General features: G+C 45.8%; 1 protein-coding gene across 2 annotated transcripts in view; it reads left to right on the top strand.

Moving 5' to 3' along the window:
- The window catches only part of SLCO3A1 (solute carrier organic anion transporter family member 3A1), a 375,012-nt gene extending 356,492 nt beyond the window's left edge, over nt 1–18,520 (top strand). The window contains exons 10-11 of one of the 2 annotated variants that reach the window (XM_052659400.1): nt 8,223–8,465; nt 17,874–18,520. In XM_052659400.1, coding sequence (XP_052515360.1) covers nt 8,223–8,465; nt 17,874–17,956 — 326 coding nt within the window. In that variant the 3' untranslated portion in view covers nt 17,957–18,520. Of the gene's footprint in view, nt 1–8,222; nt 9,721–17,873 lie in introns of those variants that run through there. The other variant, XM_052659399.1, reaches the window with a different exon arrangement.
- The last annotated feature ends 7,640 nt before the right edge of the window (nt 18,521–26,160 follow it).

The raw sequence follows: 26,160 nt of genomic DNA, 5'->3' as shown, positions 1-26,160 counted from the left end.
CATGAGAGATATTATTAAAGCAGGAGGACCAGAATGAGGAGCAAGCTTTTGGGAGTGGCATAGACCAACACCATCCAATAGACCTTCCTGAAGTGGTGGAAATGCTCCATGTCTATGCCACGTGGGGCTGTGGAGCACTTGAAATGTGGTTTCTGTAAACTGGTTTCTCCTTATTTTTGTTGATTTTCATTTATGTAGCTGCATGTGTCCAGTGACTGTCATACTGGACTGTGCAGGCCTTTGATGCACCACCATTGGTGGGTCAGAGCTTGAGGCAGTGGGGGAAGCATGGGGAGACTGCTCTTTGTAGATACTTGGCTGTGAGGAGTGTAAAGAAAGAGGGAAAGACCCAGAAGTGAATGCAGGTTATCTTCCCTTGTATTTAATGCTGATAGAAAGGAGCTGTCAGAAAGGGCAGAGACCTGCGGTGGGTCAGGTCACCTTGGCACCAAGAGCTTCCCATGGGAGCCCTGGAGTAGCAGCAGTAATGTGGTTGGTGATATCAATGGTGGGTGAGGAGGAGTATGGAGCAAAGAAATTAAGACTAGTGGTCACAGTAGGGCTAATGTGACTGACCCTGGTGCCTGAGCTGGACAAAGAAGAGGTAAGCTAGGAGAGGGGAGAAAGAACAGAGAGAGAAAGGGCACACAGGAGCTGGATGTAGTAATTCATGAAAAAAGAGTTGGAATCTGCAGCCAGAGCTTTGTTGTCTGACTTTGAGATTGAGGTGGTAGAGCAGTTCTGAGAAATGACAAAACCCAGGGAGGAAAGGAACAGCCTTGACATTGAGAATGAGTTGTTGAAAGGCCTGACTGAGAGCTCATGTCCATGGAGAAATTTAAGTCACCCAGGACAGTGGTGGAATTTGAGTGGAAGAGGACAGAGTTGGATAAAAGGTCAGGAAATTCAGAGTAAACGAATGACTTACTCAAAGCAGAACGCCTGATGTAATCAAATCCATCCTTTTTCACCCTTATGCAAATGTCCTGGTCACTGTTTTTCTCTCTGGGTGTGGGCATAACATCCACTCAAGGGTCTGATCTTGTTCCTGAGGAGTCTGTTTCATGCCACAGATGTTACACCAAATCTGACTGGATTCACTACCACGAACTCTCCTCCACAAATGCCTGCTCTTGGTTTTCCAGACCAACAAGCTGGGCAAAGATCACTGGGAATGTCAGCCTCAGGGTGCACTTCTGTATGCAGGGGTCATTCCTGAGCAGATTGTCCTTGGTCTTGGGTTCTTGGTGAATTAATATAGGAGATGTATGTCTTAGAAGCTCCTTGTGTGGTTCATCCAACATTTGTTGAGCTCCCATTGTGAAGTCTTGACTTTCTGCAGGCACACGGGAGAAATGAACATGTTGAATGAGTGCTTTGGAAGAAGTAGGCCCAGCCTGCCAGAAACTCCAGAGGAGGGGCTGTGGGACAGTGGGGCACAGGATACAATGTCTGGAATGTGAGGGGAGACTCCTCCTACTCACCTCTGCATTTATTTATTCATTCAGCAAACTTTTGCTAAGCACCAACAATGCATCTAACTTCCTAAAGGACCTGTAGGCTTAAAAGAATATTCACAGTCTAAAAGTTGAGAGTTATGTTTTATTCAGTGGGAATTTTTAGGACTTCAAGCCCAGGAGACAGCATCTCAAGTAACTCTGGGAGAACTCATCCATGGAAGTGAGGGAAGGAGCCAGGTTAAAGAAAACCAGATATCCCAAGTTAAGGAATTTAGTGCTTTTCTCTGTATGGGAAGATACGAGAGTCTCGGCTCATGGAAATCATTCCTTTGATATGACCTCAGCTATCTGGGCCAGTATCCTGTATTTTCACATCCCGAGTCCCCTCAGGGCTCACCACTGGGAGTGGCTGCAGTCTGAGGGCAGCTAGATGGCAGGTATTCTTTCCTTCCTGAGTTCCCTCAGGGCTCACCATCCCTGGTGGCTGCATTGTTGATGACAGTGACCTCCTTTGCTTACTGATGTGAAAGAACTCGATTTCTCTCTAAGCACCAATGATGTATCTAACTTTAAGGACCTGTACCACCCAGGATCTATGTCCTGACCAGTGCTAAGGTGACACCCCATATTCGCCATGGACCCTGCTACAGTCAGGCACAACAGGTTTGAGTCCAACTCTGCCATACTGAGCATGAGACCTTTAGCAAGTAATTTAAGCTTCTTGAGCCTCAGTGAGTTTAACAAGGCAGCCGGGAATGAAATGAGAATAGAGCAGCTCCTCTCAACTTCTTGGATTTAAGAAAAGTGAATGTCAGGTATCTGCGGATGATGCTGGACAGTATCAACAGAGTCTCTTTCTTGGCATCACTGAAACAGAGAAACTCATTAATCTTATGAGGAGAACATTCTTTCCAACATCCGTTTCTAGCTAGTGCTGGACATAACAGTAATTCCTCCAGGTTGAATAGAGGTCCCATGGTGAATTCAAGTCTTGGCAGGTAAGCTGGGAGAGGAATGGATATCTTTTGAAATGTAAATGCAGGAGTAATTTGTAGCTTCCATTTTGTTTCATAAAGGAATGTGAATTTATTTTTCTTACCATAGGTTTTTCACTCATTTTTTAAGTTTAGACCAAAGAGTGTAACTAAGCCTGGCGTTTTCAACCCACGGAGTGAATTAAGTAGCCAAAATACAAGACCTGGAGGTTTAATCTCTGTTAATAGATTTCAGGAAAACAGAGACAATTTCCTTAAGCGATGCTGCAATTTTTGCATTGAAATATAGCTGCAATTTGAGCTCGAGTATAATGAGAAGTAAGATTTAATCCTTTTAATATTCTCTGTAATAACGAGTAACAGCTCTAAGCTTCCGGATACCCTCCCCAACATATGGTGGGTTCCTAGTATCCCAGTGGTGGGACCTTGATTAATGCCTACTGAATCTGCGAGTTCCCCACAAGGAAACACAGGAAGAAAAGAGAACAAAGGGGAGAGGACTGCTCCTGCAGGCACCAAAGAAAAGAGCATTCCTTTAAAACACATGGTTTCTAAGAAATACTTCATTATTATCATCACCTGCCTTCTCCTTGCTTAGGTAACTGAGGCTGTAACAGAAGTAAGTACTAACATACACTTTACCCGTGTGACCTCCCTTCTGGAAACATCTGATTATCCTCCAAAAATGTCTTATTCTTATGAAGTGAAGGGTTCCTGCCAGTTGGGGTTAGTCACTGAATCTTGGCTTGGAGGGTGTTCTGCAAATCTTTCTCTGGAGATGAGAATTTAAAAGGAGATGAATTTTCATTGATCCAAATGAAAAGCCAAAAAACAGGAAAGGAACCAGATTTGTTGAGTGCCCACTCCATAAAGGGCTTTCCCAAATACCATATCAACTTTGCAAAGATCAGAACCCCTGTTGAAAGCTTCAAAACCAGGCTTCCACAAACCAGTTATTCCCAGGAACTTAGTGGAAGGGTAAATAATATGTTTTCTATGGCCCTGGAAAGCCCTGATAAGAGCTCTAAAATCTCCTCAAATCAACAAACTTTAAATTTGTAGGAAAGAAATGATTGGATTGGAGGTTTTGAAATATCAAGCCTGGGACAAATAACCTCTCCGTATCTGTTTCTCTATAGGTATAATAAAAGGGGTTGGGGGGGGGGGATTGTGCTGTATGGGGAACACGCCATGCAGTGCAGGGGTGAGGGGGCAGTTGATAGTAATTATTGTCACTGGGTTGGGAAGAGCTCCTGGAGATAGAAATGGCAACCCACTGCAGTATTTTTGCCTGGGAAAATCCCATGGATGGAGGAGCCTGGTGGACTATAATAGTCCATAGGGTCGCAAAAAGTGGGACACGACTCAGCACCTGAGCACACACGCAGTTACTGTCCCAGTCGTCACTCTGTAGAAGCCTCCCACTGCCATCTGGGGAACGAGCGTCTTTCAGGGGCTACAGGGCTTTTCTGTGCCCCTCCTGAATGATAAACATGTAACAGCGAATGGCCATTTGTGAAAATTAATCAAGTGGGACTCCCTCTGTCACTAATCAGATGAATTTCAACAACGGCAAAGGCCTGTAAATAAGAGATCCAGCAGGGCCTTGTTTCAAAATTCTTTGCACACCTGGAACTCAGGACCTGTGAGCTAGAGCTTCTCTTTGGGAGAAAGCATTTTAAGTCAATAAAAAGGAAAAGATGAACTTGGCAGAAAAGAGTTGTTTTTGTTTGTTTGTTTCTGGGAATCTTAAAGGAAGCTCATAAAGTTTATGAGGTTCTACTCATAAGGCACTCAATCAAAAGTTTATTCTGAACTGTCACCCCCAGATGCCCTGTACAAGATGAATAAAGGAGGGAAAGTTCTGGCCATATGGGACCAGAGCCTTGTATAACACTCCACTCACTGTACCAGTATTCACCTTGACCCAGTAAGGTCAAAGTAGTTCCATTGGAAAGATCAAGAAACAGGCACATAGAGAAAAGTGACTTACCCCAGCATTTCAGCTCAAGTTAGAAGGTCTTTCATCCTGACCACAAACGCCCTCCAAAATATTGAGTATAAGATGAAAACCCTTGCTATGTACTTAGCTTTCTGATTTCTGTTTGAAGACTATTTCTGACACTTCCCGGGGTCTTGTCATCCAATAGTAGAGCTTGACGAGGATAAAATTGACATCATTAGCACACAGAAATATGCCTTACTTCAAGACAATTCCATAATATAAAAATCCTCACTTGGATACAGGTACAAAAATGAGTTGTTATTTATTGGCACTTTAGAGGGATTTTTTTTAAAGCAAGTATTGGTGAATGGCTCCATTATATTGAAAATTTGCTGCAATGTGCTTAAAATTTGGCCTGATTTGCCCAACTTGGATTGCATATCTTTAGGCATCTGTGCATTTGGAACAAGAAGCCCCAGTACCATCAGTTCCTTCCCTCAGCAAAACTTATACAAGAGGTGTAATAAATAGTCTTGGCTTCCCATTGCCTGGTGATGGATGGGTAGGAAGAAAAGGAGGGAGGAGAATTGGGAGCAAATGACAACCAGTAGAACTCTGACGGATAGGTGAATGGATCCACCTCTCCCGTTGAACCACAAGACAGGTCAGATTTGTCCTGTGGATCGCCAGGTCCACCCACCATCCACAGGGACTCCAGGTCGCTATTTCTTTACCTACGTAACGTGGAGTGTGTCTAGTGTCTGTCAGTGCTTGCCGTGGCAGTTCCTCCAGTTGGCTCTTTTCCGGTTAAATGAAGAAAAGTCGTCTGTTGGGGAACTGAGACAGGACACACTGTTGGTGACAAAGATCTCGAACACCTGAGCAGCCTTCTGGGCAGACAATGCCAGGAAAGTGAGTTTCCACTTGGCAAGACCAGCCTGACCTGGGAGCTGCAAAGATGGAGCAGGTTGTGTGGGATTTTGAACTTGGCATTTTTAAACTCAAGCTGCCAGAGAGGTTAAATGCTGTTTCAATGAAAATTCTTTCTTGGGGGGGTTTCTTTTAGGGGGTAATAAGTGACAGAGTTGGGGAGTGCTAAGGATAAGTGCCAAGGCACCTGGGCCCAGGAGGAAACCCTGCCATCCTGTTGACACTGGCAGGATCACACAGCCCTCCCCCGACCCCATCGCTGACCAGTCATTAAACCGAGGAAACAGACTCACAGACACAGGAAACAAACTTATGCTTACCAAAGGGGGAAAGAGGTGGCTAAATTAGGAGTTTGGAATTAACAGACACACAGTACGATATATAAAATACATAAGCAACAAGGACCTACCATATAGCATAGGGAACTATAATCAGTATAATATACAATAGAAGAGAATCTGAAAAGGAGTAAATATATGTGTATAATTGAATCACTGTGCTTTACATCTGAAATTGACACATTGTAAATCAGCTACACTTCAACAAAAGTCATTTTTAAAATTTGAAAACTAGACTTCAATTAGTAAAAAACCCAAGGAAGTGTCATTGCCTTCATTAAGCCTCTCCCTCCCAGAGGGCCCCTCAAAGGAGGTCCTGCTATGGATATAACATAGCCTTCCTTGTGCTGGCACTCATGAATGGACTTCCTTCAGGGGTCCATGAGCTCCCTGAAATGTGGATGCAATTTTGTGGGTAGATGTGTTTTTCTGGATGAATGGGTGATGCTCATCAGATTCTCTGCACGTGCTCAGGCGTTCAGTGATGTCCAACTCTCTGCGACCCCATGGACTGCAGCCCACCAGGCTCCTCTGTCCATGGGATTTCCCAGGCAAGAATACTGGAGTGATCTCCAGGGGATCTTCCCGACCTAAGGATCAAACTTGCATCTCCTGCATTGGCAGGTGGATTCTTTACCCCTGAGCCACAGAGGAAGCCCCCAAATTCTCAGCAGACCTTCCTTAATACAAAAGTGAACCTCAGTCCAGAGCTGGAAAGAACACTCAGGATACCAGGACACCTCGGCAGAGGGATCTTGGAATTGTCACCGCCTGCTCCCGGGGATCAATTCCTGCTTCTTAAGGAAGTTGACTGGCACCATATTCTAGCCTTGGGGATGCTATTTTTTCCAAAGCAATTAATTTGTGTTAATGCCCCATCCATTGCTTCCCCATAATACAGATGTAACATTTTCCCCCTAAGAGGCAAGAATCACCTGGGAATGTTTTATTTTAACAATGCCAATGACCAGGCCACACACCCAATATTCTGATTTCACTGGTCTGGGATAGGATACCTCATGATATAATGTGATCTATTGTGAAGGTTTTTAAAACTAGTTCCCAGCTCAGAATGAAAAGTGTTCTGCTCCAGTGGTAACATCTAGGAGAAGGAAAACTGTCAGTGTGTATGTGGACATTTTCCATTTTAAACCATACACACATGTATATTTATATATCTGTGTGCATATATACGTGTACCAGAACACAGCCTTCATATGTATAGGTATGTGCACATACGTATATATACCCACACACAAAGTATAGTGTGGACTTTCCTGGTGGCTCAGTGGTCAAGAATCCACCTGCCAATGCAGGAAAGGCGAGTTTGATCCCTAGGTCAGGAAGATCTGCTGGAGAAGGAAATAGCAACCCACTCCAGTATTCTTGCCTGGGAAATCCCATGGACAGAGAAGCCTGGTGGCCTACAGTCTGTGGAACTGCAAAAGAGTCAGACACAACTGAGCAACTAAAAACAGCAGCAGCAAAGCACGGTGTACTCGTTGTCACCTCCTGTTCCCCTCTGATTCCAACCCCCCTCCTTGAGAGCACACAAAGCCCCAGAAGCCCCGTGCAAAAGGACAGTACACACAACATGGTGCCTCTTAACCATTTTCTCTACAAGGCTGCACTTCTTTGAGCGACACCAAGAACGTCTCCCTTCAGAGAAGACTGTTTTTCTTCTCAGACTCTCCGTGGATGATGATAATGATATCATCTGTCACCATGTGTCATTTATTTTGTATTTACTCTGTGCCAGTTCAGTTCAGTCGCTCAGTCATGTCTGACTCTTTGCAACCCCGTGGACTGCAGCGTGCAAGTCCTCCCTGTCCATCGCCAGCTCCCAGAGCTCACTCAGACTCATGTCCACTGAGGCAGTGATGCCATCCAACCATCTCATTCTCTGTCGTCCCCTTCTCCTCCTGCCCTCAATCTTTCCCAGCATCAGGGTCTTTTCCAATGAGTCAGTTCTTCTCATCAGGTGACCAAAATATTGGAGTTTCAGCTTCAGCATCAGTCCTCCCAATGAATATTCAGGACTGATTACCTTTAGGATGGACTGGTTGGATCTCCTTGCAGTCCAAGGGGCTCTCAAGAGTCTTTTCCAACACCACAGTTCAGAAGCATCCATTCTTCATCACTCAGCTTTCCTTATCGTCCAGCTGTCACATCCATACATGTGTATGTATCACATACATACTCTGTGCCAGGAACTGTTCTAAATGCTTCCCATGCATTCAGTGAGTCAGTCTGCACAGTGATCTGAGAAGGACTCCATTTTGCAGATGGGGAAACAGAGGTACAGATGCGTGAAGTAAGATTGCATGTTAAATAACTTGCACAGGTTTGTGAAGTAAGAGGTAGAGGTGAGGTTCAAACGCAAGCTGTTCGACCTCCGGACGGGGTCTTCCCCCCACTGTGCTGTAGAACCACAGAATATGGCCCACGAACCCTGCCTGCCTTTGGAAGACACACACAGACACACACGGGGAGTCCTTCTTTCCTGTGGACCAGCCATCAGAGCCCGCACATTAACTGTCCTTTCCCCCGACAGGCTTCATCCCCCCGCCGCTCATCTTCGGGGCTGGCATCGACTCCACCTGCCTGTTCTGGAGCACGTTCTGTGGGGAGCAGGGCGCCTGCGCCCTCTACGACAACGTGGCCTACAGATACCTGTACGTCAGCATCGCCATCGCGCTCAAGTCCTTTGCCTTCCTGCTCTACACCACCACGTGGCAGTGCCTGAGGAAAAACTATAAACGATACATCAAAAACCACGAGGGCGGGCTGAGCACCAGTGAGTTCTTTGCTTCTACTCTGACCCTAGACAATCTGGGGAGGGACCCTGTGCCCGCCAACCAGACACATAGGACAAAATTTATCTATAACCTCGAAGATCACGAGTGGTGTGAGAACATGGAGTCTGTTTTATAGTGACTGAAGGAGGGTTGAACTCTGTATTAGTCCTTCAAGGGTCATTTTTCCTAAAGAAAAAAAATGAAAAAAAGTTTCCCAAAAAAAGAGAATCAGTACACACAGAGACTCACACACACACGTATACACAGCACCTTTGTCCTTCTCTCAAAATCAGAGCCAGGCAGGATTCAGAATAAGGAGAGCGTGGGATCACATGGTTGACATGCGACCTCCTGGGGGCTCAGAGTCTGCTTTTGAAGGCACCTCATGGTTGTTCAGGATGCCGACAGCTGCAAGCAACAGGCACTGCCAAATTCAGGGAACACTGGTGGCCAGCTTGGAGGATGGACCTTTCTGGATATACATACACATACAAAACAAACAAAATATATCTAAAAATCTACTAAAAACACCCGAGTTGACAACATTGCCAGGATAAGCACTAGTGACACCCTGTGCCACCGTGCCCGTCCACACAGGGGCGGAGGGGCACCCAAGTCGGAGAAGTGGAGACCTGCTTCTCTAACTTTTGCAATAGGGGCCACGGTGTAGACGACTCACCCAGTCTACACCTGTGGCTCAAGGCCCCAGAGTTCTCTCAGCGATGCTAAAGGGTGATCCGTGCTGGAGACTGTAATTGGCACCTCTCACCAGCTCCATTTCCATTTCTCAAGACTGAGGGCCCCAGGGGGGGAGCCGGACATGGGGGGCCAGCACCTCCCCTTCCCCCACAGCACCTCCCATTGGGGGGCGCCCCTCTCCCCCACCAGCCCCACAGAATGACCTCAGGAAGCAGTGGGCCTCGCCTGGCTATGACTGACTTCGCTCAGAGCCGGTGAAACCCAACCCAGTCCAAGTCATTTGCTTACATTTGCCAAACATTTTGCCATTTTTAAGGGGAAAAAAAAATGCAATGCATATGAATTTCAAACTGTTGTATGTATAATCCTCTGATACTATTTTTAACTACTTCTCAAATCTGTGTTAACCCTTCAGTCACTAACACAGTCCTCTAGGCCGAATTTATTATGCTGGTTGCTTTTAATTTTCTTTTTTAATGCACCAAAAATATAATGTGATTCAAGGGATGCAGTTAATCTATTGTAATTTTTTATTATCATTTTATCCTCATTCGGATAGTCTGTGAGAACGAGACTATACAGTGTGTTATAAGAAAAAAATGCTTGAAAAAGAGTGTATATGCAGCTTGCCTTTAAAAGAATCACTTTGAGACAAGAGGAGATGACATGATGAATTGCAAATTTGCCTTCTCGACTTATGCCCCACGATTCAGTGATCGCTGTCATGGGAACCCCTTTCATATGCCTGCTTCACATGCCAAGAGGAGTTCTTTTTCGCCTGTGGTGGAGACACGCTCAGCGGCATGTTGTGTGTATGGGTGCAGGGCTTCTGGGGAGAGGAGAGAAAGAATAGCTCCCTGGCACAGGCTTTGAACAGCCTGTGGTGTCTGGGATTACAGACCCACAAGCTCCTGGAAGCTACTGGACATCCACCACCTGAAAATGTCAGTAATGTTTTCAGGGTCTGTCTTGAACTAAGAAGCCTTGTGGAGTGTATGTGTATGTGTGTGTTTTGAAAGTGGCTGAACCTCAAACAGCTGGAAGCGAATCTACCATTGTTTGGGGTAAGAATCAAGGGAAAATCTCTTGCAGCCAGCAGACTCAGCCTGGTGAGTCATTTGCAGATGGGGCAGGGCTTATGTGAGAGCACAGGTGTGCTCGCACGCACGCACGCATGCACGCACGGCCCAGGTAACCCACCTCTCCATGCTGTTGCGGTGTCCTTGATCTTGGCCGCTCCTGGCTCTGGAAAGATTCTAAGGGTTGGTTGGTTGTTGGTATTTTTGTTTTCTTACCTCAGACACATATTTGTAGGTCATCTGGAAGATGAAGAGAATCAGGAAAGAGTGGGGTGGGTGGTGTGCCAAATTTTTAACAAACCCATAATCGGGGCAGTTTGAGTGACAGCCGCAAACTAGAGAAGGCCGCGTGGGGCGAGGATGCCCGAGAGAAGCTTGTGTGGCGTTGCAAGCCACGTGATCAGCCGCATCCTGGCAACAGGACGCTTCTTGTGCTCGAGTCCCTCCTTGTTCCTGAAAATGGGGACATTCATCAGTGTGTTAACTAGTTAGACATGGGGTTATTCTCCAACCAGTTCGTACACTGTGTACACCCTGTGGATCCTGAGGCTGTGATTCCATCCTGTATAGCTGCTGAGTTGGTTTTGTCTTGAAAATGTATTGCCAGTAGACCACTGCCCTCTTGGAAATGATTGTGTAGCTCTCCAAACTCAGTCCACAGACACCGAGGCTGCAAGACCTCATGTTTCATGGGCCTCTTTGCTTTTTTTAAAAAAAGGTTTTTAAAAACTCTTTCCTTTTTGGTTAATTTGCCTAAGATTTTAGGCTGAGTGAGAAAAAGATGTTAAGATGACAAAGGAAAACAATTCCAGGGTTCTGTTTTATCAACAATTGAATCAAAATTTCAAGTCCCTTCTCGTAAGATGCTTCTAACATGTGTTGTTATCACCTTTAATACTTTTGTCTCCTGGACTCCAGAACCGGGAAAACCTAGCCTAGGTTTTTTTCTTTTGTGCCACAAGGATCCATTGTACATACCTTGCCCAATCCAGCCCCTGGCTTCTTTGTTTGGTTTTGAGCAGGATTTTGAATGGAAAGATTTCCTAGGAAAATCTCCAGTGGACTCAGAAAACAAAAATGGTGAGGGAAGGACTAAGCCTCGAGTGTGAATGCTGATGTCCTCTCTGTTGTGCTGCCAACCCCTCCACCATCGCAGTGGAAGGCGCCCAGGGCTGAATGGAGGAAGGCTCTCTTTGCTGCAACTTGTGACAGATTTTTGTCACTCCTACATATAGATCAAAAAGTTTTCTACCCATATTATTCCTGCATATGAAGGGAACACATTTTTCATGAGTTTGTCTCTGGGGGGACTGGGTTTGCTGTCTTCCCCGTGCTGAGTCTGTGGGCTGTGAGAAAAGCCCGCCTTCACGCCTCCACAGGGGATGCAGTGAAGCTCCCAGACACCCCGGGGACACTTGCGCTCCGGGAGGCCACTGCATGCAGGCTTTCCTCACAGCTAACGAAGGAGCCAGAGAGGCTTCTGCTCACAGGTCCCCTGAGGAGTTTGCTGGCAGTGCTTAACAGGCAAAATAACAAGGGGAAACAAAGAGCTTCTGTGGAATCCTTTGACAGACTTCCTAATGTCTTCAGAGCAGGAGGGAACGTGCTTATTCATAAAAATTGCTTCTTTTTCATCACCTTGTGGCAGAATAGCTTTGCCGAGTGATGGTTTGTAGACTTTGGCTATGTGGTGTCTAGACATTCAAGTCCCCAATTCCATCTTCTCATCTCCAGTAATAACCTAGAGCAGGGGTCCCCAGCTCTTGGGGTGCAGAGCAGGAGTCGAGCAGCAGGTGAGCAAGCAAGCAAAGCTTCATCTGCCCCTCCCCCATCACTCACATTACCACCTAAACCTCCCCTCTTCTTCCCCCCCACCCAGCTGTGGGAAAATTATCTTCCACGAAACCAGTCCCTGGTGCCCAAAAGGTTGGGGACCACTGACACAGAGCATCCTCTCACTCAGATGTGGCGAGATTTCCTGAGGTGACTTGCACAAACGTTCCATACACGATGGCCAGCCAACCCCTGGGATGACTGCCGCACCACTTAAGTTTCTCAGGAAAAAGATTCTGCCATAGTTGCTAATGGATTATCTTCCACACTTCCAAAGCAGGTTGCTTATTAGAAGAGTGCAAAATGGAAATATACATATATACACTCACTGAGAAACCCTCTGAGGAAAAGTAGTGGTTGGCTCCCTGTGAGCCTACAAGGCTGGTTTTCTTGCTGCCAACTGTTCAGGTCCTGGGAAGAAACCACACTCCCTTCTCCACCCAGTCAAGTCCACCAGGCCTGTGTTCTAAGCTCCGCTTAGGAGTCTGGAAGGCACTCCTGAGTGACTCGAAGCAATGGAGGTCCACCTGTAGAAGTCCACGCAGTGGTTATACCGTCGGGCGGGGTAAGCTTCTGTCCTGTTTGGTAGTGTTCTCCCTATTTCACTGGTTGGTTTGGTTTGGATGAGGGGAGAAAACCAGACAAGCAGGTTTTCAGTCCAACAGACAGAATATTTGCTGTCCTGTGCTGTTCTTGCCTCTTTTGAGGTTTGGAGAAAGTATCTGTCCAGGAGAAGGTACTGGACATGGAGTAGAGGCTTACTTGCTCCCCTGAGCACACGTCACTGCCTCTCAGCAGCCTCCTTCCAACTGTGATCTGCATTTCCCTCAGGTTAGAATCCAGATCAGAGCCCTCAGAGGTGACGCATTTCCCAAGAGAGGGTGTTAGTGAATTTTAGTTTGGCCTGGAAATTAGTTTGAGGCGTGACTACATCCCTTTTCCTCCTCTCTCTTCTCCTCCCTCCTTGTTTCCTCCTCATCCACCTCTCCCAACCCAGTTCCAGCCCTTGCGTTCTGAATAGCTATGAGAAGGTAATTCTCTGAGAACAAACGGTCCTACTGATGGCCTTTCAACCTAGCTCCCTTGGGCTATTATGGCTGCTCAACAATAAGCTGGTGAAACAGGAATCTCTAACTGGCAGAGAATGCAGAGAAGATGCTGTTCAGATGCTTGTTATGGGGCCTGTTACCTAGCATCTCAGCTTCCCTGGTGGCTCAGACAGAAAAGAATCCTCTTGCAATGCCACAGACCTGGGTTTGATCCCTGGATTGGAAAGATCCCTTGGAGAAGGAAATAGCAACCCACTCTAGCATTTTTGCCTGGGAAATCCCATGGACAAAGGAGCCTGGTCGGCTGCAGTCCATGTGGTCGCAAATAGTCAGATAGGACTGAGCAATTAGCACTTTCACTTTTTTTTTTAAAACCGAGGATCACATGGAGAATTTACACTCTCTGCATACAGCCCTCACCCATGCCTCTCTCTCACCTCAAAATGCTCAGTTATCATAGCAGGGAGGACATTAATTGAAAAGCCTAAAATGGGGAGTTCAGAGAAGCCTGGATGCCCCAGCACCTGAGCAATCTCTGACCGTGGTGCAGATAAAGACAGCTCTTGCTTCTCAGCAACCATCCATGTGGTAGCAGTTTTCCTTTGCAGGTAATATTAATGCCATTTGAGGGAGCACTAAATGAGCTTGATGTTTTCCAACCACATTTATTCACTCCAGTAAAATTTTGACTGTGTGCCAGGCCCAGAACCAGGTACAAAGGTTAAAAAAAGACATGGCCCCATCCTCTAAGAACTCACAGTTTAATAAGAGAAACAGATCTGAATGCAAAAGCAATAGAATAGGGCCTCCCTGGGGGCTCAGACAGTAAAGAATCTGACTACAATGCAAGAGACCCGGGTTCGATCCCTGGGTTGGGAAGATCTCCTGGAGAAGGAAATGGCAATCCACTCCAGTATTCTTGCCTGGAGAATTCCATGGACAGAGGAGCCTGGCGGGCTGCAGCCCATGGGGTTGCAAAGAGTCAGACATGACTAAGGTATTGCACTTTCACTTTTTTTTCATCTTTGTAAGAGCTAGGGTCTATTTATCTATGTCTGGGAACAAAGAGGGCTCTTTTAGGGTGCTGGAAAGTTCTACCTAGTGGCATTAAGAATCAGGAAGACCTAGTGCTCTAGGAAGCAAGAACTTAAGAGCACTTAAGGATCCCGGGGATCCTTAGGGATCCAGGGGAAGAGACCCTCCGCTGAGAGAACCAGCAGAGCAAGTTCAGAAACCTTCCATAAAGGGCCAGCGGGCAAGCGTTTGGGCTTTGAGGGCCACAGAATCCCTGTGGCCTCCCCTTTTTTGTCAGAGCAGGGGTGCAGCCCCAGACAACGTGGAAGCAGATGAGCGGGCCGTGCTGCAGTAAACCTTTATTTATAAAGACAGTCAGTCTCTGGGTGTGGCTGAGGGAAGGCTGTAGCATGCTAATCTGTTCTGGAGAACACAGAGGTCTGAAGCAGCATGGCATACAGTCCAGTGGACTGTAGCAGTGGAAGCTGCCGTGCCCTGGGCTGAGTCATGCATTGGAACAATCTAATTCAGGTACCCCATTTTCCAAGAATGAGGTAAGTATCCCATTATTGTCAGGGTTTCTCCTGTGTGATGAGGGGAATTGGAACTATGCAATCTACAGTCTCTTCCAGCCCTGACACTCACTCCGTAGCTCTACCAGAGTAATCATCCTTTTTTGTTAAGTGATGGAAGTGGGCATGGGAGGGGACAATGTAGGAACTCGACGAAAAAGAGTGAATCCAGATACTGAATAGTATTTCAGACTTCTTCCCTCCTTCCCACCAATATGAACAGTGGCACTAGAAAGCTGTTTAATAATAGTAGCTAACACTCACCAAGCACTTACAATGAACCAGCATACGGTAGTTAAAGAATCCACTTGCCAATGCAGGAGATGCGAGTTCAAACCCTGGGTCAGGAAGATCCCCTGGATGAAGGCAAGGCAACCTACTCTAGTGGTCTTGCTTGACGAATCCCATGGACAGAGGAGTCTGACAGACTGTAATTGCAAAGAGTTGGACGTTTCTGAGCATGCACGCACATATACATAGTCCTGTGAGGCAGAAACTGTTATTAAGCTTCAGTTTACAGGAGAAGAAAATGAGGCTGGGGAAGCTTTCAGAATTGGCTCAAAGTCACAAAGCAGAGACTCAGCCCAGGTCAACAAATCCAAAGCTTGTGTTCTTTGCCTTTTTGGATACTCCCTCCATACTGGGCAAGAAATGAGGGACCCCTTTCCTCCTGTAGGGACTTCCTATTCAGAAGACTTACTCAAATGGACTACACTCTCATATTCCCCCTAACAACTAAGACAAGTTGTATCAGTTGTATTATAGAACACAGATGTATTCTGGGGACATCCGTTCTCCTTGTTGTTATTCCCAGACTTGATCACAGAGCCGAGTGAGCAACACACATGGATGGTTCCGCTGTTAGCAGGCAGGTAAGAGGAGCCAGGCGACGCCTCTGCTCTGATGCATTTGGAAACGCAGTTTCAAAGTGCTGAGGTGTCTGGGAGACAGTCCTCAGTGCTGGTCATCAGCATCAGTGGGAAACCCCAGACACCATTTCCCACTTGGCACCCCTGAGGTCCTCAGCATCAATTTCAGGAGCTCAACTCTAGCCCAGGGCATCAGACACTGATGCTGGCCACTGTTTGGAGCTATGTCTTGCTCTGTGATCAGATATGAAGCTTTTAGGAACCGAGTTTCTAGACATTTCGATTTTTGTATTAATGTCTCAGGCCAATCAATAATTGAAGATTAGCACAAATTCTGAGTCTTTTTCTGTAAGGTAAAGTGATTATGTTCTCTTACCAAGAGCAGATGGAACAACTATAGTAAATTTTCTGGAGGAGGTAGGTTGAGATTTTACCATCCCATTTAATCGCAGAAAATAATGTTCTTCTTAAATTCATGCCAGCCTAATAGAAGGTAACTCTCATGGTGCTGGGTTTGTCAAAACTGTTAGATTTTATAATCAAAGGTGATAAAATGATATAGAAGTAGGTAATATAGGAAATTTCATTATAAGAGAAACTCAGCTAACACAAAAATTGTGCTCTAGCCCAGCCTCTTAATTGAGGAAAGGGGCTGGGCGTTCATGTTTATTAAGAGGTTGCTACCCTCATGCCCTGGTGCTCAGATGATAAAGTATCCGCCTGCAGTGCAGGAGACCTGGATTTGATCCCTGGGTTGGGAAGATCCCCTGGAGGAGGGCATGGCAACCCACTCCAGTATTCTTGCCTGGAGAATCCCCATGGACAGAGGAGCCTGGTGGGCTACAGTCCGCAGGGTCGCCAAGAGTTGAGCACAACTGACTAAGCACACACCCCCTCCTGCCAGGGGCCTTAGCAGCTTTCTCACAACTTCCTTGTGAGGTAAGTATCATTATTCCCACTTTACAGATCAGAAAACCAAGGCTCGGTATACCAAAGCTTCCCAAGGTCACACAGCTGGTTAGAAAGTCACCAGGGGCCAATGCCAGGTCTGTCTGACTCCTGAACCAGTGCTCTTTCCATGGTACTACAAAAGCCACCAATCTGAGAACACAGATCTGCCTTCTTAGATCTGATGAGGCCTGTAAGGCATCTGCTATTGGAAACCACCACAGAAGTCTATAGTTTCATAGAGAAGTGAGCCAAGAGCTGGAGGTGAAAACTTCAGAGTTTGTCTACAGGCACAGAAATCTAAAATAAGAAAAAACACCTTTTTCCCTTGGTAAATGCTGGAGATCTTTAAAAACACTGCTTCCTTTTTCCCTCTGAGCCATGTCAGCAAAAGCTGACCGGCTCCTCGTTGTCTTCTATCTGATTCTTTCCGCACACAGGAACCAACCCCAGCTCCCTCACATCCATCCCACCTTCCCCAACTCCCTGCCCCCCGGCTTCTAACAGAGCCCCCAGGAATGTAAGAACTCAGACCTTGTGAAAGCTGAGAAAGAATGCTCCAAACTGTCCAGCTTCTTCTATAAGCCAGATCTCAGCTGCCAACGAAAGGAGAGACATTTCCATCTTTTGTACCAGAGTCTAGAGAAGACTGGACATGAGTGAGGATTCCATGGTTCCACTGCAGCTCTCATTGAACCAGAAGGCTGCACGTCACGGTCACGGAGACCTCCATGGCTTGTATGTCATGATAGGCCTAAGCTGGGTTTTTCATGCCTTTTAAGTGAAGCCACAGCATCTATTTCAGAAACATGGCAGAAGCTTAAAAACCTTGCTCTGACAAGGAGATTCTTTCACTCAGCAGGTGGTGACCCTCTGTGGCTGAATGGAAAGTAAACTGGCCCCAAACGCTAGTGGAGAAAGCATGACATTATGATGCCAAGAGGTTCTCTCTGGCACAGAGCCACCTCTTCAATAGAGATCGCAATGACAGGGTCCTGGAACACAAGGTCTGCCACCGGTGACTCAGATAAGATGAAGATAAGTTAAATGATGGAGTTGCATCTTATTCATTCCCATAGAGTAAAAATCCGCATGGGCTTTGGCATAGATACGTATAGATAAATGCTTCTCAGAAAGATTCAGCCTACATAAAGGTCTTTGGGCTTGGACTCTGGTTCCCTAGGGTGATGTGGAGCACAACCCTAGCATTTTATTGACTTCCTGCTCTTATCCATCTCACTGGAAAGCCAGGATGCTATTATGTAAGCCTAAAGTATAAGTAGGAAAACTGGAAAAGACCGATCTCTTTTTCCTCTTGGCTCTCTTCCCCCCTTCCCCCTTTAGGCACAGAGTACCAAGACATTGAGACTGAGAAAACCTGCCCCGAGTCACAGTCACCTTCAGAAGACTCCTTTGTGAGAAGCTGAGGGCCTGGCCCTCTTCCTGCAGAGAACAGCCTGCCACCGCCCACAGACCTCGCAGGCCTGACTTAGCATGCTCTGCCCTGTCCGAGAACCCAAGGGTCCCCGTGGGGACCATCCGGCCAGTGTGTGGTCCTTGGAGGCCCCAAGCACAGGCCTGTGACGAGGACTGAGCAGGTGTCTGTGGCCCGGAGTCCTCCAAACCCTTGGAGTAGGCATTTTCCTGGATCGCTAGAGAGTCCTATTGGCCTGGTGTGCAAATTTCTTCTGCCCAGCCCTCCTTTGGCTCCTGTGGGGGTGGCCTGCTGACATGCTTTAGAAAAACCCCCTCTTGGAAGTGCTTCTCTGGCCGGGGGCTCCAACAGTTCTTCTGAAAGCAGCCAAGGCTGGATTTCAATAGGAGGGGGTAAAAATTACCCTGTTTCATAGAACAGAGGGGGGGAAAAAGCACATACTCAATAGATTTTGAGTGTGGTATTCTGTATTTTTGCAGCTTATATTTTCCAGATGAGCAGTTTAGAAATATGTCATGTAAAGTACCTACTGTACGTTTGCTGAAAATTATATTAAAAGCACTATTTTAATTCTTCCTCGGTCTCATGCTGTAATCTCTATTATCTTTCTCTTCTTGTGTCTTTGGGTAGAACAATCCTAAAAGGCTCTTAGAGAGAGTGTTTCTGGCTGTGTGTGTTCTGTATTTATGGGCTTTGAATTGTTCACAAAAGCACAGTCTCGGGAGCCAAAACAGACCTGGGTTCAACTCTTCACCCCAGCACTCCATACCAGTGTGGCATTTGGGAAGTGACCTAACCCCTCTGAGCCTCAGTTTCATCATCTGTAAAATGGGAATACTGTCACCTGCTTTACACAATTGTGGTAAGGCTTCAGTGAAATCCCATGTGAAGGCAGTATAGTGTCCCACAGAGAAATGGTACTTGCTCATTGCTCCCCAGCCTCTAGCTGGAATTAGATGCTCTAAGACACAGCTATGGTTCCTATTGATCCATTCAGTAATCCTGGACTGACCATCTGGTTTTCCTTTCTGGTTCTCCCATTGTCTGTAAACCCCTGGGAGAGTGGCGAATGGCTTCCTCTCAGGGTACACTGCCTAGGGTAGTGTGTGACATTTGATGGATGCTCATTGTACATTTGAAAGAATGAATGGGTGATGAGCAAACAACCTCAGACTCATCAACCTCTGGGGCTCTGACTTTAGCCCCACCCCTCTGAGGCAACCAATAGCATTTGCCTTTCTTTCTCTAGTTCTGGAGATCCTCCTGCACGCCTCACCCTATGGATGGAGCTCCAGCTGCCGTCCCAGTCCTTGTGAGGCCACTTCCTAATTGGCTACCTTCTCTGCTACATCTTTAGTCCACTGGTAGGACTCTTACCTCCTAGGGACGTTCAGGTTGATGGCTTCCACCAATGTGCCTAGCAGAGTCCTCACTACAATCATTACATCTCTGGCCAGACAGGAGCTCTAGGAGCTGATGCTCAGCCTCCATCATTTGAAGCAAAGATCCAGGATGGCCCCAACCCTTGTGTGGGGCTGACCCTGATAACTAACCCATGGTCTCATGGCCCCTTCTAGCCTGGATCTTGCCCTCATAACCCCCTTGTTTGCATTTGAGCTCACCTGAAATCAAAGCTTGTCAAACTAGTATTCCTTGAAGCCTGCACCCTCCCTCAGCCCTGCATCACTCTTTCACTCTGGAATCCGTGGACTCAGAAAAGCATGTGCTTGGGTGAGTGACCTTCTCTGAGGCCCTATTACCTGGTTCACTGGTGCCTCGAGGACTTCTTTTCAACCTGACCCTGTTATTTATGTGATTGTTTCTTTTCCTTTCTTTTCCTTTTGTGAAACAGCATGATTTATTCTCTCTGGCATAAAAATCCCAAGAAAATGTAATTTCAACATTTTCCATCATGATGCGAAAAGATGCTGAAACAGCTGAAAACATGGTTAGTGATTCCTCGTGGGAGCTGGGCTTCATTTGCACTGGATATTCAGTCGGAGGCAGAAGAAAGAAGCAGGGCAGGGTATTGCTTATGACATCCATGCTCTCAGTCCAAAATTTCACATTTGTTTTTCATCTGCAGTCCAATTTCTTTCCTCTTGCTACCTTTTCCGTCATCGAAGTGGTCAATTTATGGAAAACTAACACTCCCCTCTATTTTATCTGAACTTCATAAAGACATCTTATTGGGGGAATCACGAGATTCATCCTTCAGTATTTAAGCAGGTCCATGAGAGAGCTGTGCACACAGGTTGTTCAAACAACTCAGGAAGAATAGACAGCTTAGATAATCCAAATGCCGTTTTCTTGCTGATGTCATATCACAGGCCACTCGGGCTTTGAACCACAAATACATTTGTTCCATCTTGATCTAGATCTGAAAATCCGACTTGACCCTTCTTTGAGTCTCTGTGGAAGGGTTAGTCATGCACCTAAGTGTTTGACTCAACTGAAATAAAAACAAGCTGTTTCTGTGGCCTTGGACGTAGATTCAGAACCACCACGAGCACATCCACTTCACAAAGAGCTGCCTGATTTTCTTTTTTAGGCTTTGTTATTTCAGGAACTCCTGCTATACAACTGTTTCCATAACTCTGCAGAGAAATGTCTATAATTAATGCAGAGGACAGAGACAAGCTTTTGCTTTCCAGAAAGCACTTTAAAAAGTATCCTAACCTTTCTGAGTGCTCACGTTCCCACATATGAAATGCATAAACACATAGTTACCAGATCCCTGGAGGAGGGCTTTGCAGATCTTTGAGAGTGTTTCAATGGACAGTCTCACTTCCCTCTTCCCCCTAAGGCAATTCAGGGGTGAAGCAAAGATAGCAAGCAGCCTGGAACACAAAGGGAGGGTGAGCAAAGCCTGAGTTCATCTGACCAGCAATCTGAAACACAGGCTCAGGGACTCAAACATGACATGGAAGAAGCTACCAGCTTCCTTCAGAAGGAGAGTTTCTCCTGTGAGAGCCCTCTCATCTCTTCTCACTGAGAACTTGCCCACAATCTCCAGGTGCCACTGAACCATTTCCCAGTGAAATGGAGGTGAGAACCTCTGTCTTCAGGCTTTACACCCCTTAGCTTAGCAACAGGCTTCTTTCTTACCCCAGAAGCTCAGCTCACTCCCATTCCAACTCTTTCATTTCTTTGGGGCATTATTGTGCAGGAAGGCAACTAAATGTTCATAGTAAAATCAGTGCTCAATATGGGTTAAAAAAGAAAAAGAAAGAAAAGCTCACAAAGACAGTGGCTGTTCTTTCAGTTGTTTCTAAAATAATCATCGCCTCATTCTTTAACTCCAATGCAAATGATCAGACATTACATTGCAATGCTATGAAGGGAGACACTGGTCTTTTTTTAGCTGTCTTTTATTGAAGTACAGCTGATATACAAGTCTGTGTTAGTTTCAGGTGTATGGCAAAGTGATTCATTTATATATAAACTCATTTTTCAGACTCTTTTCCTGTATAGGTTATTACAAAATATTGAGTACAGTTCCCCGTGCTATACAACGGTCCTTGTTTATCTGTTTCATATATAGTTAGTGTGTATCTGTTAATCCAAACACCTAACTTAACCCTCCTCTCCCTTTCCCCCTTTGGTAACCATAAGTTTGTTTTCTATGTCTGTAGGTTTATTTCTGTTTTGTAAATAACTTCCTTTGAATCTTTTTTTTTTCCTTTTTAGATTCCACATATAAGCAATACCATATGATATTTGTCTTTGTCTGGCTTATTTCACTTGGTATAATAATCTCTAAGTCCATTCATGTTGCTGAAAATGGCATTATTTCTTTTTTATGGCTGAGTGATATTCCACTACACATAGTGAAATATATATATATGTTATATATAGACTTCTTAGGTGGTGCTACTGGTAAAGAACCTGCCTGCCAATGCAAGGAGCATGAGTTTAATCCCTGGGTTGGGAAGGTTCCCTGGAGGAGGAAATGGCAACCTGCTCCAATATTCTTGTCTGGAAAAGTCAGTGGGCAGAGGAGCTTGGCAGGCTACAGTCCGTGGGGCCACAGAGAGTCAGGCATGACTAAGTGAGCACGCCACATCCCACATCTTCTTTATCCATGCATCTGTTGACAGACACTTAGGTTGCTTCCGTGTCTTGGCTACCATAAACAGTGCTTCTATGAACATTGAGGAGATGCATGTCTTCAGCAGGACACTGGAGGTAAGCTTTTATTTAAATGGCAACTTTCTCTGTAAATGGGACCCTTGAAGAAGCATATCATTGCCCATCATTTTTTCAGATGCTATCAGCAGATCAGTCCTGAAAAAATGACTGAGGCAGGGAGCAGAGACAGAGAACTCAGACACGTGGTGAGGACAGGGCTCTTAAAAAAAATCCTTGGAGGCCCTCTGTCTGACTTGGCCCCACCCTGTCCTTCAGGGCATCCTGCACTTCTTGGGAATATGAGCTCTGGGGGAGATGACTGGTGTCCCTCCATCCATTCCATATTTCGAACTGACGCATGTTAGGTTTAAAGCAAGGCCATGATTTTCAGTTAGTACGGATAGGACTCCATGAGGTTCCCCTGCACACAGTAGGCGCTGTATAGCTGGGGGCAGTAGGAAGTCAGGATGGCTTGGTGGAAGGAGCAAGCAACAGGTCTGCAGCTCAGCTCAGCTGCTTGCTCACCTTGACAGGTTAGCAAATCAGGTCACCACTCTGAACCTCAGCCCCACGTGCCTCTGAGATGGAAAGGTTTCAGCCTCCTTGCAGAGACATCATGGGAATTCACTATGTAGGCACAGCCCCACGTCCATTCCTGGTGGAGCTCAAGAAGTGATGAGTTTCACTGAGAAATCTTGTCTTCAGCCATTTAAATACGAACCAGCTTCCATTTACCAGTATTTGCTACCACTCTGCTTCTTGGAAAACCCTCTTTCCTGCTGCATACTGCTCGTGAGATGACTTAATCAGTCAATTCTTTAATTTTTTTTAGTCATTCTTACTCATTAAAATAGCTTCGCTTCACTTCTTAAGAGCTGGTCCTGGCCATCTGAGAATTCCTGGCACATCTTCCATTCAAGCCCTCCCCAACAAGGGCAGACCAGACAGACCTGCAGCTCTGGGGGCCTAGAAGGAGGGGAAGCTTGGTCTGCTCTCTCCCCCCCCACCACCTTCCTCTTCTCTGCCCAAATTCAGCTCCAGACCATGGTGTGAAAGTGAAGAGAGAAGGGAGGTTTGCTTACCAGACTGCCCGGGGCTAAGCTTGCTGCCATCACTGGAGTCCCTGCTGCCCAACTGCCTCCTGAAAAGTGCTGGTGTGGAAGCAGGCAGGCCCCAGGAAACCCAGCCCATCCCAGGAGCTCCCCTAGGCTCTACAGCTCCCTAGGAAACCCACAGCCCCCAACCTCACCTTCCCCGCTAGCCGAAGCTCAGGCATGGGGTAGGAACAGAGCCACTATTCCCAGATCTCGGTTGGTTCTGAAGGATGTCCTTGTCCCCCTCCTCCCTGGCTCCATCACTCCAGGGTACTCCTGTGCTCTGGTCCAGCCTGCTCTGAGAACAGCAGAACAAGGAGGCTAGCCCATGCCCCCAGGGAGCAAGATGTCAGCTTCCCCTTCTTAACATAACTGCAAATTTCACCAGCAATTGCTTTGGGGACTCCATTCCCTGAATTTGGGGGCAGAAAACCCCCAAAGAGTGTCAATGTCACTCTTAACACACATCAGTTCACCCTCTAAAATGGTAACCACTCCCCATCTTCCACAGCCCTGTGTACTAGGAGCACAGACGGGGCACGGGGAAGGAGGGAGTTATCAGTGCCTGCTTTTCTGAAGAGGGAGACGCCCCTAGAGCTCTCTTGGCATGCCACACCACATTATGCAAAGATCACCAAAAGAGGAAGGCCAACCAACAGGTGGCACCGACGAGTATGACAGTCCTCAAGAGAAGTTGCCACCTTTTCAAGCTGCCTCGCACCTGAGCCCTCTGCACCTCCTAGACTTCAGGTAGCTAATGACTTGCAGGTTTCACACTTAATCAAAGAGTATTGATCCGGGGTCTGGTATAGAGCCGTGTACCCTAGAAGACCCTGTGGAGAGATCCAAGAAAGCCTTGTACACAATAAATCTGCAATCTCAAGAAAACAAGCCTCCATGTAATCAAAAGACCTTTGCAATATACTCTACATCCAGGCCCTATTATTAAGAAACAGAGACACGGCAGTGATGGGGATTCAGAGAGGAGAGAATCCCGAAGGACCAGGGCAGCCAGATAAGGAATTCCCAAGGACTTGGGGTGTGCAAAGCCGTCCGAAGCACTCTCACATTTAGGATGCAGGCATGAGGTTTTTGTAGACTTCCCCAAATGGCTCAGCAGTAAAGAATCCACCTGCAATGCAAGAGATGCAGGTTTGATCCCTGGGTCGGCAAGATCCCCTGGAGAAGGAAATGGCAACCCACTCCAGTGTTTTTGTCTGGGAAATCCCATGGACAGGGGAGTATGGTGGGCTATGTAATCCATGGGGTCGCAAAAGAGTTGGACATGGCTTAACAGCTAAACAGCAATAATGTTTTGCCCTGTCAGTTGGAATGGGTGTCTGGAAGGAGGCAGGCTGTGAGCACAGAAGTAAAATCTCTTATGACAGTTGTGATGATAAGGATAACAATGTACTAGGCACTGGGCTAAATTCTTTACAAATGCTGCCTCCTCATTTATTTGCAAATGCCCTGTAGAGTAGGATTTATTTCATACCGGCCTGTTGGCCTGGGTTTGAAGCTAGGTTCCTCTACTTGCCATCTACAGGACTGTAGGTTTCTCACAAATAAAAATGAAGATAATCAAGCCCACTTCATAGCAAGATGGTGGGATTCAGTGGAATAATGTATATAAAGCACTTAACACTGTGCTTGGCACCCACAAAATGCCTATGAAATGCAAGGGCTCTTCTAGTTGAGGATATGGGAAACTCACCTTCTCGCGTTGCCAGGTCACCTGACAGAAGATTAAATTTTTAACTGAGCTAACTTGCATGGGCAAATAATTACAAGAGCAATTATCTCCCTGAGGACAATTATTTGCCATCACCATTTGCACCCACTGAAATTACATGCCTAAGCAGCAGAGTCACTCATTGGTAGATAAACATAATTAAATTGGAAGAATGACATCCAATGGCTGATTGGATTAATAAAAGAAATTTATTCCCCAGAGGTATTTCAGAAATGCTTCTCCAAGCTGGATCATATTTTTTTAAAGCCTGTACTCTGAATTCAAATTATGTATTAATTCCTTCCCAAAAATCAGCATGCATTCAACCCTTATAAACATCATGTACTTCTGAGAAGCTTCAACTAAGATGGTTTTATAAACCACACAGACACCAATCCTACTCTTAAACAAAGATCAAGAGATCTATAAAAGACATAGGATTTCATGGTAAAGTCAATTCTGCAAGTATTTCAAGCGAATAATACATTTCCATGTTTGAGAGTTTTATTTTATGTAGTAGGCAGAATGTGATACCAAATAATCACTTTGCAAATTTAAATTATTTTTTGTCTTTAAACTCTCCAAGTTATCAAATAGTCAAAAGCAGGTTTGGCTCAAAATTTCTTTAAAAATTGAGTTTACAAACTCTTTAATTCTCAGTTTCATAACAAGCTAGAGTGATGAGTAGGGTCTACATTTATGGATCCTGAATGACAAAGGATTTTTTCCTTTCCCTTTTTGGGATTAACAAATACTCTACTTGTTCTTATGAACACAGGTCTAAGTTTATATTTCTAAATCTTTGCCTACTGTTTATCACTCCCCAAACCTCCAGATATTTGGTATCTGTTAGTTACATGAGTATATATGCAACTCTTTATTTATGAGTGTTAGCAGTCTACATTTTACATTTCTTAGGTGCTTGAAATACTTCTGTGAAGTAAAGGTAAGAAAGGCATAAAGCTTTACTTTACTACCAGAAAAATCCAGAAGACGAAAGGTATCGTCCCAGGAGTGCCCACTTCACTCTGTTGTAGAGGAAAATTAAAACCATCTTGCTAAGAATTCCAAGATGGCTGCCAGAGAGGATCACAAGCTTTTACTGGCCTGGAAGAACAGTTCACTTTCACCTTTGCACACATGAAAAAGAAAATTTCACACAAAGCTATTGCAGAAGTAAAAACGGATATGTCCCATATCTACTGCACACTTTAAAATGACTCTCAGGTTCTAGACCAT

This window comes from Budorcas taxicolor, chromosome 21, assembly GCF_023091745.1.
Source record: "Budorcas taxicolor isolate Tak-1 chromosome 21, Takin1.1, whole genome shotgun sequence".
NCBI classification, from domain to species: Eukaryota; Metazoa; Chordata; class Mammalia; order Artiodactyla; family Bovidae; genus Budorcas; species Budorcas taxicolor.
This window is presented reverse-complemented; position numbering and strand designations above follow the sequence as displayed.